Here is a 13,269-nt window from a genome sequence, read left to right as displayed (position 1 = left end):
TTGTCAAATCTCCCTTTCGGATTGCTAAGGAGTTCAGTAAATTAGAGCTTGTCTAGTTGCTGGAAAGTTGTCACCAATGTCACTGCGTAGACAACTCGGATTCCGATAGAACCAAGGAATTACCTAAGTTACTGAAAACTGGCCCATCTTTTGTTAAGTATGCAACATGAACCATGGGTTTCTGCAGCTGAACAATTGCTATGTTGACAAATTTTGACAGCCGAGTGAGAACAGTTGCAGCATCTGCTAAAAAAAAAGTATAGAGAACTACATCATTGCTGGTTAAGAGTTTTAAGTATCCCCACTAGTACTGGAGGACACTCTCTCAGCTGGATTGCCAATCTGTTTCAAGTGTTGCTTGATTGAATGATAATTATTTAGCCCTATCCATCTTGAACCACCAATCAGTGTTGGCATTAATGGTTTAACACCAAGTGCTTTAGGTAAGCCTTTAGGTTTAACTTATTCAATGACCTGTTGTGGTACAGGTGGTATAGTGCTTGCAGTAAACGTACACTAACTTTGTTGTCCAGAGACACCTTTTTGATCGAATCTTTAAAAGCTAACTCAAGCTTATGACAGTAGCAGTGAATTGATTAATAGCTGGTTGATCCTTTCATAGAATAGCTGCTACTTTGTTGTTCCTACTAAGCATCACTGAAGCTTCATTGCTGCCCATGCCAACCAACATTTTCAGGAACTGTTGTCATTTAATTCCTACCTTCTTCAATGAGCGCTGAACAGCAGATATGATACCTTCGGCATTACTGTTGAAAACACATGCACAGTTAACCAAAAACACCCACACTTTGCCTTCTATACAGATTCTCACATAAACAACACCTTTTTCAGTTAGACTTCAATCTGTGCTTCCATCCACTGGAATAGCAGAAAACTTGGCTTTCTTGATTTCTTCATGAATCTTCTCGTTCTCTACTGAAGCCATGTGTTTTATGAATTCCCTAGCACTCTTGTTATTGATATACATTTTCCCTACATCCAGACCTTTTGCAGTATCTAGTTTTGCCATCCAGACTTAAATGTTAAGGCCTTGGATTTTTTTTAACATTGAGACTTATGAATGTGTTAATAAGGCTGTCATGGGCCTATTTCATATGATGGGAAACTTTGGGAGAAAATAGTTATACAAAGTATTTAAAGAATGTTTTTGTGGATAGGACCAAGTACTATTTCACTATTTAAACTGGGACACTGTAAGGGCAGGGCTTCTAGAATTTTTCAATTTTTTTTTATATAAACCACTAGCCATATGATAGGTAATTTAATTTTTTTACTAACCACAATTTAAAATCCACTAGCCAAACTTTACTTCAAGTAAATAAAACTTGACTAATACTAATAATTGGATATGTCACATAAAAAGGGAGATAGAGTTTTAAAACACTAAGATTGCTGGGGTGAGAGTGGGGACAGGATGTTCATATTTACAAAATATACTAAAATGCAGCATTTGACAACTTTTTTTGACTAGCCATTGAGCATGGCAATAGTAGTTTTTTTACTAACCTTATCATTGAATATCACTAGCTATGGGAGTGGGGCTACCATAATCTAGAAGCCTTGGTAATGGAAAAACTAGGACATCTATAGTCAATGAAGACTATATAATGGCTTCAACTTCCAACTGCTTGGAAAACAAATATTAAATAACGTCAACGTTTTGCATTTACTTATTGCAATATGGGTTGTTGCATTGTAATATATCGCAGTATATTGTTTTGAATGTGTTGTTTCACCCGTACTGGCAAGTACTGTTAACAGAATTATCTGTTCTAAATACTTAAATATAAAAGTACATGTCAGATAACATCTAAAAAATACAGAACTTTATATAATTTTCTATTATTTTTAAATATGCATTGTTACAATTATGGTTATGAAAAAACCCACTGTACTGAACAGCTATATTGGTGTAGTACAAAAAATATGGATGCTTGGATTCTTTAAAGAAACAATGTACATGTATGTAATATGATATATATAATGAATAGAATTGTTGGTATATGTCAGATAAATGATAATCTTTTCTTCTTTTTCAGTCTCCACATTTTGATGGAAAAGTAAGTAATATTGTACTTCGACTAATAATTTAGCGTGCTATTTGTATATATTTTAATCTTTCACTATTAGGGTTTAAGCTGGATGCCAAAAATTAATATAATTTTGGCGAATTTGATCCGAAAATCTGTAGCCAAATTTAAGAAACATTTAGCTAAACAGGATTATTTTAAAAAATAACTATACACATATTAATGACAGCTTTTTGGTGAATTGCTAATCTCATATATTCGTCAAATTCAACATTAAATTGTGTTTGTCAATTTGGCAAATGACAGCTTAATCATGTGCAGTAGTAATTATAGCAAATAATTATATATTTTTTAATTCTAATATCTTTATTCCTTCGCCCAATATGAATTTTTATATTACTTCCTTGAAGACAGGAAATTTGATACACAGTATCAAAATCTATTGCGTAAATGATTGAAAAAATTATGTATTGATTGTTTCTGGCTTTGAATTTATGTTCCTGATGAACATTTAAGGTTTATAATCTAACTACAGTGTTAATAGGTGCAATTCCATGACAACTCGAAGTCATATACGGGTATTACAATTCCATCCAATTTTTTTACTTTAAATAAATGTATTCTGGTCACCGTTGCAGTAAAACTCATCAAACTACCATAAGAGGCTGTTTTTGAATTTGGCTGTGACTGATGTTTAGTCAAAAAATATATATAGGTAATAAACCTTGCTTTATGAAGCCATTCTCAGTTCTGTTCTAAAATAAGCTTTATATACAATTTAATTACTGTAAATTATATATTACTGAATCTTTTATATTTTCACTATTCGTAACAAAATTTCTTCATGGTTTTCATTGGATAGATTCCAAACTGGTTTCATTATAAATGCTTTTGGAATCGAGCAAGAGTTGAAAACCCAGACGACATCCATGGCTTTCACTCCTTGCGGTGGGAGGATCAACAGAAAATCAAGGATAAAGTTGCAGGATCTGGTACGTTCGAATTGTCTTAAAGTTCCTCTATCTAGAATATTTTTTTAGATTTAATCAAGAATACGGTTGCAGGATCTGGTACATTCAGATTGTCTTAAAGTTCCTTCATCTAGAATATTGTTCAGATTTAATCATGGATAAGATCGCAGGATCTGGTACATTGGGATTGTCTTAAAGTTCCTCTATCTAGAATATTTGTTTTAGATTTAATCAAGGATAAGGTTGCAGGATCTGGTACATTCAGATTGTCTTAAAGTTCCTTCATCTAGAATATTTTTTAGATTTAATCAAGGATAAGATTGGAACATTTACATTTTCTTAAAGCTCCAATTCTAGAATATTTTAAAAAGATTTTATCAGGAATAAAATTACAGGATCCAGTAAATTAGATTTTTTTAAAGCTCCCATCTCTAAAACATGTTTATTTGATCAAGGATAAGATTGCAAGATCTGATTTTTTTAAAAGCTCTATTTTAGAATATTTTTAATTTGTAAGCATTTTATATTAATTTAGTATTTGAACTGCACACCAACTTGAAATTGAAGGTTTGTTAGTTATTTCCAGTACTTGAATTTCATAGGGTATTGTTAATGCAATGAAAAATGTGTATGTTGTTGAGAATAAGGGTTTCAAATCCCCATTTTGTTTGTCTGTTTATGACATCTGACAATTTTTCACAAAGACCCTGACCAAGTGTTGTTCCTTTTCAGGCCAATTTGAAATCCAGCCTGGCCACCCTGACCTTTGATTGTCAGAGAGATGTTAATTTTTGGGCCATTCAAATTTCAGTTGGGTCATTTGGCCTCTTGATTGACTGAGACATTTTCAACTTAACCAAACTTGGTACAGTAATCGTCTTATGACCCGGATACTCACAAGTATATACATGTATCTTCATTTATTACCATGCATGATGCAGTGGCAGAGATACCCATGTGATATTTTCGGACTACCGTAATGTGAAATACGTCTTTCGAAAGGTCATAACCCCCCAATTATCTGATGGACTGTGTCACAGTTATGAATATGTTTATAGTAGTGTTTGTGCAAACTTCATTGATAAATGTGTGATGCAGGAATGCAAAGTTCCATTGATAAATACCTAAATTAAGTGACCGTCATATTTAGTTATGCGGGAAGTAATTCTGTCCAATTTTTGTTCATTGATGTGTAGTGTAATAAATAGAATAGTATACTCATTCCCGTAAGAGACCATTTATATTACAACTCGTATGTTTTAGATCATAAGTCACTCACTTTCGCTGATAATATACAATTGAAAACACTATTTATAATATAAATGGTCTCACAGGAACTTGTTTAGTACTGTATTCTCCATTTATTGCCTAATGATGACACGGGTGAAATTAGAAATGACAACATGTCAAAGCATATGCTGATAATGTATTGGCTCGGGTTATTTTAAAAACGTATGCACATCTTCCAGAGATGCCAACCATTACAAATTTGGCGGAATCATTACAAATTTAAAGCATAGATTACGCTATTACGATTGTCTTGTTCGAAATTCCGATTTTTAGAAAGAAAATCGTAGTTTCGCATATTTGGTGACGGATCGTATTTTGGAAGGCACAAATGTTGTTAACACCGGAGAAATGGAACTTTTTCTCTCTTCACTGTCAACAATCGTAAATTGGTTTCCTGCCTTGTTCTTTAAACTTATGAATTCTGAATAGCGAGCATAGCAAGCATGCCGATATAGAATAAACCAGCCTCACATTCGGTCTTCCGAACAGCCCCGATGTTTACCGATTGGGTACAGCCTTGAACTTGTCTTTACCAAAATGTTGAAAAACACGCTCCTGGGCCATCACTGATAACATTCCTATTTTCGGGAGGTGGGATTCCTATTTTTGAAGTCCAGGATTTCTATGACACTCCAGCTAGGGTTGGCATCTCTGCATTTTCATTGGTTCATTTGTTATGTTGTTGTCAAATTAGTGGTCCCCAAATGACCTTTTGTTATAAATTCCTTGCTATGGTTTGTTTTTCAGAGGTAGAATTAGTTTAATACCAAGTGAGCAATTAATGCCCCATGGGCCTCTTTGTTTTACTATTCAGTACACAACATAACATCATGTTTTTGGGGGTTTTCATTCTTTTTTTTTTAGCTATTGTTTTGAGCTTTGTTTTTCTTTACCATAAGTCTACTTGTATTTTTAGGTGGTGGTGGAGGAGATACAGATGTTATTGACGGCGCAGGTGCAAATGACTTCAAGATTGAATATGCAAAGTCTAACAGAAGTACCTGTCGTGGCTGTGACTTAAAAATAGACAAAGTGAGCTAAAATTTTGTACACTTACTTCAGAACAGCTTGAGAAATGTAATGAAATCTACAAATAATATTATTTTAAAAAACCCAAACATTTAATTTAAAATAAAAAAACAAATTATTAAAAAAAGAATTCCTCATATATTATTATTATTATTATATTTTTATACACCCTTCTATGATGGGTCATATTATTGAATGGTGTTGTCCGTCCATATGTCTGTTTGTTAACTTTTTCTTGTCTGGACCAAATCTTATTTTTTATACAATTATTTCTTACACATTAAAGTTCATAATTTCAGTAAAATCTAAGTCTTGAGTATGGTTGGTTGATCTCAGCTATAAAATGTTTTAATTAATCCATTTATTAGTCAACCCATTAAAAAAGGCCTCAAATAGTTTTAAGGTCTTGTTTCATTATCAGTAACATTACAAATGAAATAATTTAAGAAACGAAAAAAGGTTCTTTCACTAGTTGCATTGTGCAAAGTTCTGACCATCACTTTTGCTACCAACCACCACTTATAAGACGGAGTCAGCATAATAAACACCTGAATTCATATTTTTGGTTATTAATCATCGGCTATTGGATGTCAACCATTTGGTAATTTTGATAGAGAGGAAACTCGCTACCTTTTTCCATTAGTAGCAAGGGATCTTTTATATGTACCATACCACAGATAGGATAGCCTAGACCAACCATGCATCAAGCAAGGACTTCACCACTGGACTATGTCCTGCCATCTATGTTTTTTTAATCATTTGTCTATTTCTACAATTCATACATTTATGTCTATGGGATTTTGCGATATTTAAAAAAAAAATCAATTTTCTTTGCAGGATCTGATCAGAATATCAAAGAAAGATTTTGAGGGTCAAAGAGCTAAGATGTATGGCCCCCAGGACATGTGGTATCATGTCGATTGTTTCGTGGAGAACCGCGATGAGCTGGAGTTTAGCAAACAAATGGGAGCCGACAAGTTAGTACATGCACATACGTTATATAGAGGATAATAAACAAATTACCAGTTAGTATTAAATTTGTGTTCCGTGTGAAATAATTTTCAGTTGTCACTTGCTAAAGCTCATGAAAACTGAAAATTATTTCAAAAGCGACATAAATTTCATAATAACTGGTACTGAGTTTATTATTCTATTTATTACTTCAGCCATTTTTTTTCTTTAAGAACCTTCTATTTTCATTATGACTACATTTAAATAGAAACAATATTAACAACTTTACACACTATTCTGAGTATTACTATGACTTTTGTATTTTATTCACAATCACAGATGATTTTTAAAAACCAAAGTTCTATTTATTCTGTCAAAAAATGTAATAATTGTATTAAAATAGCATTTTATTACAAATTTAACAATAACAGCTGAGATACATAAATGCAAACACTTTAAAGTACGTGACGTCATTGTATATGTTTGCCAAATCGTGATGACATAATATTTAGTACTGGCAAAGTCATCGGTTTCTTAGCGTCAAATCATCCAATAATATTGTACTTTACACCAGTGCATGTCAATTTCTCAGTGAGAAATTATGATTTTTATTTTCCCAGTTATGCTGGGGTATTAAACTTTTTTCCACCTATTTGAGGATTGCATTCTATGAGTTATCCATTAACAGAGTTCAGGCTGTTACTGAAAAAATAATTTGAGAACTATCATGTTTTGTGAGCTTTTATTTTGTTGCATTAAATATTTTTAACTGCACATTTTATAAATAAAATTGACCAAATTGCTGACAATTATTTTTTAATCATGCTTTTCTAATGGAAACTGTTTTTTTGTGGATTATGTTAGATGATAGTAGGTAATGGATTTTCGGTTGCATGATTTTGCTGATACCATACTGGAAATAATCCTTTCCATGAAATCTGGGCCAGAAAAAAAAGATATCTTAAATGATGATTTTTTTCCTTAATGTGTTTGTGTTTATACAGTCTTTCTATCTGTTATAGAATTCCAGGATTCAACAAACTGAAGAAAGAAGACCAAAGCCAGTTACTAGAAAAACTTGGTAAAGGAGAACAAGCGTAAGTTCACTGAATAACTTTGGCTCCTAGATAGATTTAACCTTTTAGACTACTGGATTGAAAAGAAATCTTTTTTCTTTTATTATATTTCTGTTTCCGGTGAGTGCTGTGTGCAAAATGGCGGGGGGGATATGAATTGGGGAATGCACTGTATGCAGTATACAGTATGTAGACTGACATGACATTGGGTGAGATATCTCGCCTGCAGTAGTCAAATGGTTAAAAAAAACCTGTCTGCTTCAGACATCTTAGTATTAACACTTCTCTTTATTTCTTTTCCTGGGTGTGTGGGGGTGTGTGTACTTGACTGAGGTGCATTAAGTCTCAGGATTAGGCTCCCTTGATATACTGAAGTGTTTCCCTAGTCCTTACCAGTGCCCCATGACTGGTCCATCAGAGGCCATGGTATGTTCTCTATAGCCTATGTTGCGGAAACAAATTTCCATTCTCAATCAAACCGAAGTAACCATATATTGGATGTTAAATAGCCACAGTTTAAAATGTGTTCAGATGGCAATGAACAAACATTTTGTTTCATTTTATCTTTACAAATGTTTTAAACAGTTTTGGTAATAATTTAAAATTGTTTTGTGTATTTACGTTTGTTTGTAACCCTGTAGCTGATATTTGGTTTGTGCTAGAATGTCAAACATTCATTCATTTATTCTCGTTCCTGCCAGTGCACCACAACTGGTATACCAAAGGCTGTAGTACATGCTATCCTGTCTGGAATGGTGCATTCAAATGATCCCTTGCTACTAATGGATAAATGTAGCGGGTTTCCTTTCTAAGACTATATGTCAAAATTACTAAATGTTTGACATCCAATAGCAGATGATTAGTGGTGTCACTAAACAAAACTAACTCATTCATTTAATTTTATTCTGGATTGCACAAGAAGCTTACATGAGCTTCTCTGTCATGGGTTACTGTCACAAATGTGCTGATTATTAGATCTGCATCCAGCATCTCTTTTTCTTGTATTTACTATGTTGTTTCTTAAAAACTGATTCTAGTTTTTGCAACTGTAAGGCAGTTTTCTGTAACACTGCACATAGGGGGCGGGATGTACCCCAGTGGTAAAGTGCTCTCTTGATGTGCGGTCAGTCTGCGATCGATCCCCGTCAGTGGACCCATTGGGCTATTTCTCGTTCCAGCCAATGCACCACGACTGGTATATCAAAGGCTGTGGTATGTACTACCCTGTCTGGGATGGTGCATATAAAAGCTTCCTTGCTGCTAATCGAAAAGAGTAGCCCATGAAGTGGCGACAGTGGGTTTCCTCTCTCAATATCTGTGTGGTCCTTAACCATATGTCTGATGCCACATAACCGCAGTAAAATGTGTTGAGTACGTCGTTAAATAGAACATTTCTTTCTTTCGTTCCCTACACATAATATCTTATGGTATTTTGGGATATTCTTTTCAGCATTTCTCGCCACCTATGCCTATAAAATACAATTGAAAAATGTGATATCATTGTATTAAAAGAAGTTTTAATCATTCACCAAGAATATTAAAAGAGAAGTGTGGAATGTACTTCAAGCTATTTTTACTTTATTTAATTGTTGTTTTTGTTTCTGTACACAATGCAGGAAAAAAAGGAAAGGGGATGATGCAAAAGGGTCTGGTGGAAAAAAAGTTAAGAAGGAAGAAACGGAGGAGGAAAAGCAGTTGAAAGTAATCTACCCTTGTTCACTTTTGTCAAGTTTTTTTATGCTTAGATGGAAACATTTCCTGCTTCAGTTACCTCCCTTATAAATTATTATGGTCTAATTATTGAAGTCAATATAGCAATATCGTTTTTAGTATGATTGCCAATGCATCTATCATATTTTAATTTTAAAAAAGGTAATTTCAGCAATGTATTTCAACTGCAATATCTAAAACTGATTGTGTGTGAAGCCAAATAGTGGTGACAATGTTGTGCTGTTGACTTTAACTTGTTTTGTTTGTTGCTTGTTTAGACGATCACTTTGTCGTGTACATTTTTACTGTAGTATTTGTAAATGATTATTTAATTTAACTGGCATTAAATAAAGTCTAATTTTGATTGAAATTTCTTTTATAAAGCCCATAGTCTAGTACATTTTCTGCAAAAGTTCCATCAAAATGGCATATATATGTATCATGACCTCACATGTTATCAATCTTAAATTGTTATTTTTATTTGGTTTTGTAAGGGGTTTTTTTCTTCAAAAACTAGGAAAGAGATACATATTCTAAATAGACCATTTTATGATGTGTTTTTTTCAATTGTGATTTTTATATCAACTCTTGATAAACAAAAGCCAGATTTTATAAAACTAGACTTGGGCTACCAAAACTATTGTTCATTTAATTTGAATTACCAGAGAGGATGGTTAATGATGTATTTAATTTCTTCCTAGAAACAAACACAGCTCATTTGGGAAATAAGGGACAAGATTTCGAAGAATGTCTCTAACGAAGCTTGCAAATTAATGCTGGAGCTAAATAACCAAAAGCTTCCCTCTGGTGAAAGCAAGGTTTGTAGAGATTTTAAATTAGTACGTGCAGAGAAACTAATACCAGTGTTGTTATGTGTTTCTCATACTGTTATGAGTGTCACAACTGCCATGCTAGACAACCAATAGTCATAGTCATAGAAATATTGAAAACTCATTTTTTAAAAATTAGTATACAAACAGGCAGGGCTTCTATAATTTTTATAAAATTCACTTGCCATGTGATCATTGATTTTAAAAATTTACTAGCCATGATTAAAAATTCACTAGCCCTACTTTAAGCTAATACAGTTTTAATAAATAATATTAGTAATAATCAAATATGTCACCTTAAGAGGGAGATAGAGTTTAAAGACACTAACATTGGGGGGTTGGGGGCAGGATATTCATTTCACAAAATAGACTTAACTGCAACATTTAACCAAAAATATTCACTAGCCATCGGGCATGGCAATAGTTGTTATTTACTAGCCCAACACTGAATATCACTAGCCATGGGAGTGGGGTTACCATAATCTAGAAGCCCTGAAACCGGAAAAAGCTATTTATTGGTAAACCTATTTATCTAGGAAACAATTTCATTGCATACAATAATTTAACATTTTATTATTTACCGAGTTTTGAGTTGTGATATAGTCACACTCTCTAGCATTTTAGATGTGCTGTTTTGAGGTGTTTTATTTTTATTTTACAGCCTTAGTTTGTTTTATTTTACAGTTATTTGATGCCCTAGCTGACTGTATGGGATTTGGAGCTTTAGAAACATGTCCTGAATGTAAAAATGGACAATATGTGTTCACGTGAGTGTGCTTGTAGCAACAACTGTTAATCAATTAGCCAATGATTACATGTATTTAAAACCGATTGGTTTCATGAAGTTCATTTATCAATTATCATTAGAACAATAAAGAGAAAAAAATAACTTATATTAAAGTTTATATCAAATTAAACAGTATTCATAATGAAAGGAGCCGAAACATGTATACCATATTCAAAATATGTGAGATGTAACACAATGTCATGTTGTCCAACAAAAAAGTGAAATAATTTTTAAAAAATTATTTATTGTGTAAAAATGTTCTAGCTCATTGTTTACAGTGGTAGTATAGAAATGTTTCCTTTTCATACTTATAATATTTCTACTTTTACCGGCATCAAATAAGTAATGTGTCTGGTAACCCAGGTACAGGTTACCACAAAATACAGACCTAGTAACCTATAGTTTGCGACACGTATATTTCCACCATTATTACTATACAGTCTTGTCAATGATAGACACACTGATTCATTCATGTCATTGTTATTGTACTGATTCTGTCTGGTTATCTAAATAACACTCAGTTGATCTGAATTTAGGTGGTGTAGTTTAGTTTAATAAGATTTTGTAGAGAATGATGTACCATTCTCAACTTTGTTGACATGTGGTAACATGAATGACTCTTTCCATGTCTGGTTTAGATATTTTTTACTATTATTGTTTTGTTTGTTGTTGGGGTTTTTAAAATATTTTTTTTTGTTTTTTGCAGGGCTGAAGGATACAAGTGTACTGGGGACTTGACCGATTGGACAAAATGCATGAATATTACAAAAACTCCCAAAAGAAAAGCATTCAAAGTTCCAAAGGAATTTCATGATGTTGATTTTTTGTAAGAAATCGTTCATACATTTTTACTCTTATTTTTAATTTGAATATTATAATATGCAATGGAAAGTTGTCATGGTTTATAGTGGACAGTTGTCACTAAAATTCATTTCCCATGCTTCATAATTTTTATAAAAATAGCAACTCATGTCTATCAATATGTTTGTTGCAAAAGCTTTTGCTTTAATGTAAAATTTCTGTACATTTCATATTATTTTGCTAACTGTAAACAACAATTTCTTCTGAATTAATATTCAATCTCAGTTTTTTTTAATTTTTTGTTGGAAGTACGTTTTGGTACCTTATTTATAACTGGATCAAGTTATAAAACATACCAGTATGGATTGGTATTACTTAGTCAAATCACAGACAAAATGTTTCTTTTATGCTATTAACTGTTTTTAATAATTCTTCTTTTTCATTATTTTATTGAATGAATTTATATGGCCCAGTCATTATTGTTTTCATTGAATTACTTTTTTTTAACATAGAAAAAAGTACAAGTATGTGAAACGAGACCGTGTTTTTCCATCAGTTACAGTGAGAGCAACGGAGGGGCCTGTGAGCTCATCGATGGATTCTGTGGATGGGCCGTAAGTAATTACATATATTCAAGATTGAATTTAAAAACATTAAAAAGGAGGGCTTGTTTGTTTTTTGTTGATTTTTGTTGTTGGTTTGTTTTTTAAAAAAATTAGGTCTAGAGTATGATATATTTCTGATAGAATACTTGATTTTATTAAAAAGATAAGTGTCGCAATGAACTTTTGTCACATGTGTATGTTGTGTAGACCTGTATTTATGACTAAGTTTGCCACTGAAAATATCCGATGTCAAGGTCACACTGGTCAGTCTCCAGCTATATGTGTTTTTGTTAATGCACAGTCATAATTGTACTTGGTTATTTAACATAATATCCCATAGTGTTAAATACAGTCAAACAAGGGAATATCACAAAGTGACCTATTAAAACAGGTGACTGCTTATTACAGTTTAATTTATGCTATATTTCCCCCAATCATTATTAGAAGTGTGACCTGTTAAAAAAGGTGGTTGGTTAATGGTTGTGGCCACTAGTGCCGGTTTTACTATAATTTTTCAAAGTAAGGAGGCTGTTTCAACAAAGTAGGCGGAATGTTGGCAATCGTCATCTAAAACCTTCTTATGAACTCTGCCCAGATAATCAGACAGCATTAATGTAAAACCCTGTAAATATATACTTGAATCCTGTTATCTCGAACCTCGTTGGTGCTCAAGAAAGTGTTCGACCCATCGGATAGTTTGACGTAACCATTCGGTAAACATTGTGTAAGTGTAACTCAGAACTTCGTTTTTGGTTCCAGTGTTGCAGTGTATTCGACCCTTCCGAGTTTCACCCAACTAGATTCTACTGTAGTTTTGATGCATCAAGGTGATGGTTTATTTTTGTCATTGTAAAATGTTTTTAGATCTCACCAGTCCCTAGAGAACATGAATTTTGTTATTGTCGGCAAGCTGTCCAAGTCGAAAGCGGCCTTAACCAAGGAGATACAGAACATGGGTGGCAATGTAGTCACTAAGATAGACAAGAAAGTTGCTGCGTGCATTAGCACTAAAGGTATATGTTTCAAATAGTATTGTGTACTATGAATTATTTTGGGCCCAATTTATGAAACACATTTATTCCTTGGTTAACTTCTAATGTAAATAATCATATTAATGTGCTTACCTTTGTTTGACACTCAGTAGCCAATGTGTATTTTTGTGCTGGGG

The 13,269-nt window shown here is 33.0% G+C and overlaps 1 protein-coding gene across 1 annotated transcript in view; it reads left to right on the top strand.

Annotated features, from left to right (window-relative positions):
- The window catches only part of LOC121370357 (poly [ADP-ribose] polymerase 1-like), a 52,796-nt gene that overhangs the window by 19,860 nt on the left and 19,667 nt on the right, over window positions 1–13,269 (top strand). The window contains exons 2-12 of the mRNA XM_041495520.1: window positions 2,061–2,081; window positions 2,914–3,043; window positions 5,229–5,344; window positions 6,179–6,318; window positions 7,315–7,389; window positions 8,985–9,069; window positions 9,780–9,896; window positions 10,593–10,675; window positions 11,402–11,521; window positions 12,009–12,110; window positions 12,966–13,114. Of these exons, the coding sequence (XP_041351454.1) occupies window positions 2,061–2,081; window positions 2,914–3,043; window positions 5,229–5,344; window positions 6,179–6,318; window positions 7,315–7,389; window positions 8,985–9,069; window positions 9,780–9,896; window positions 10,593–10,675; window positions 11,402–11,521; window positions 12,009–12,110; window positions 12,966–13,114 (1,138 nt within the window). The remainder of the gene's footprint in view (window positions 1–2,060; window positions 2,082–2,913; window positions 3,044–5,228; window positions 5,345–6,178; window positions 6,319–7,314; window positions 7,390–8,984; window positions 9,070–9,779; window positions 9,897–10,592; window positions 10,676–11,401; window positions 11,522–12,008; window positions 12,111–12,965; window positions 13,115–13,269) is intronic.

The sequence above is a fragment of the Gigantopelta aegis genome, chromosome 4 (assembly GCF_016097555.1).
Source record: "Gigantopelta aegis isolate Gae_Host chromosome 4, Gae_host_genome, whole genome shotgun sequence".
Lineage (NCBI taxonomy): Eukaryota > Metazoa > Mollusca > Gastropoda > Neomphalida > Peltospiridae > Gigantopelta > Gigantopelta aegis.
Note: the sequence above shows the minus strand (reverse complement) of the source record. Positions and strands in the feature narration are given on the sequence as shown.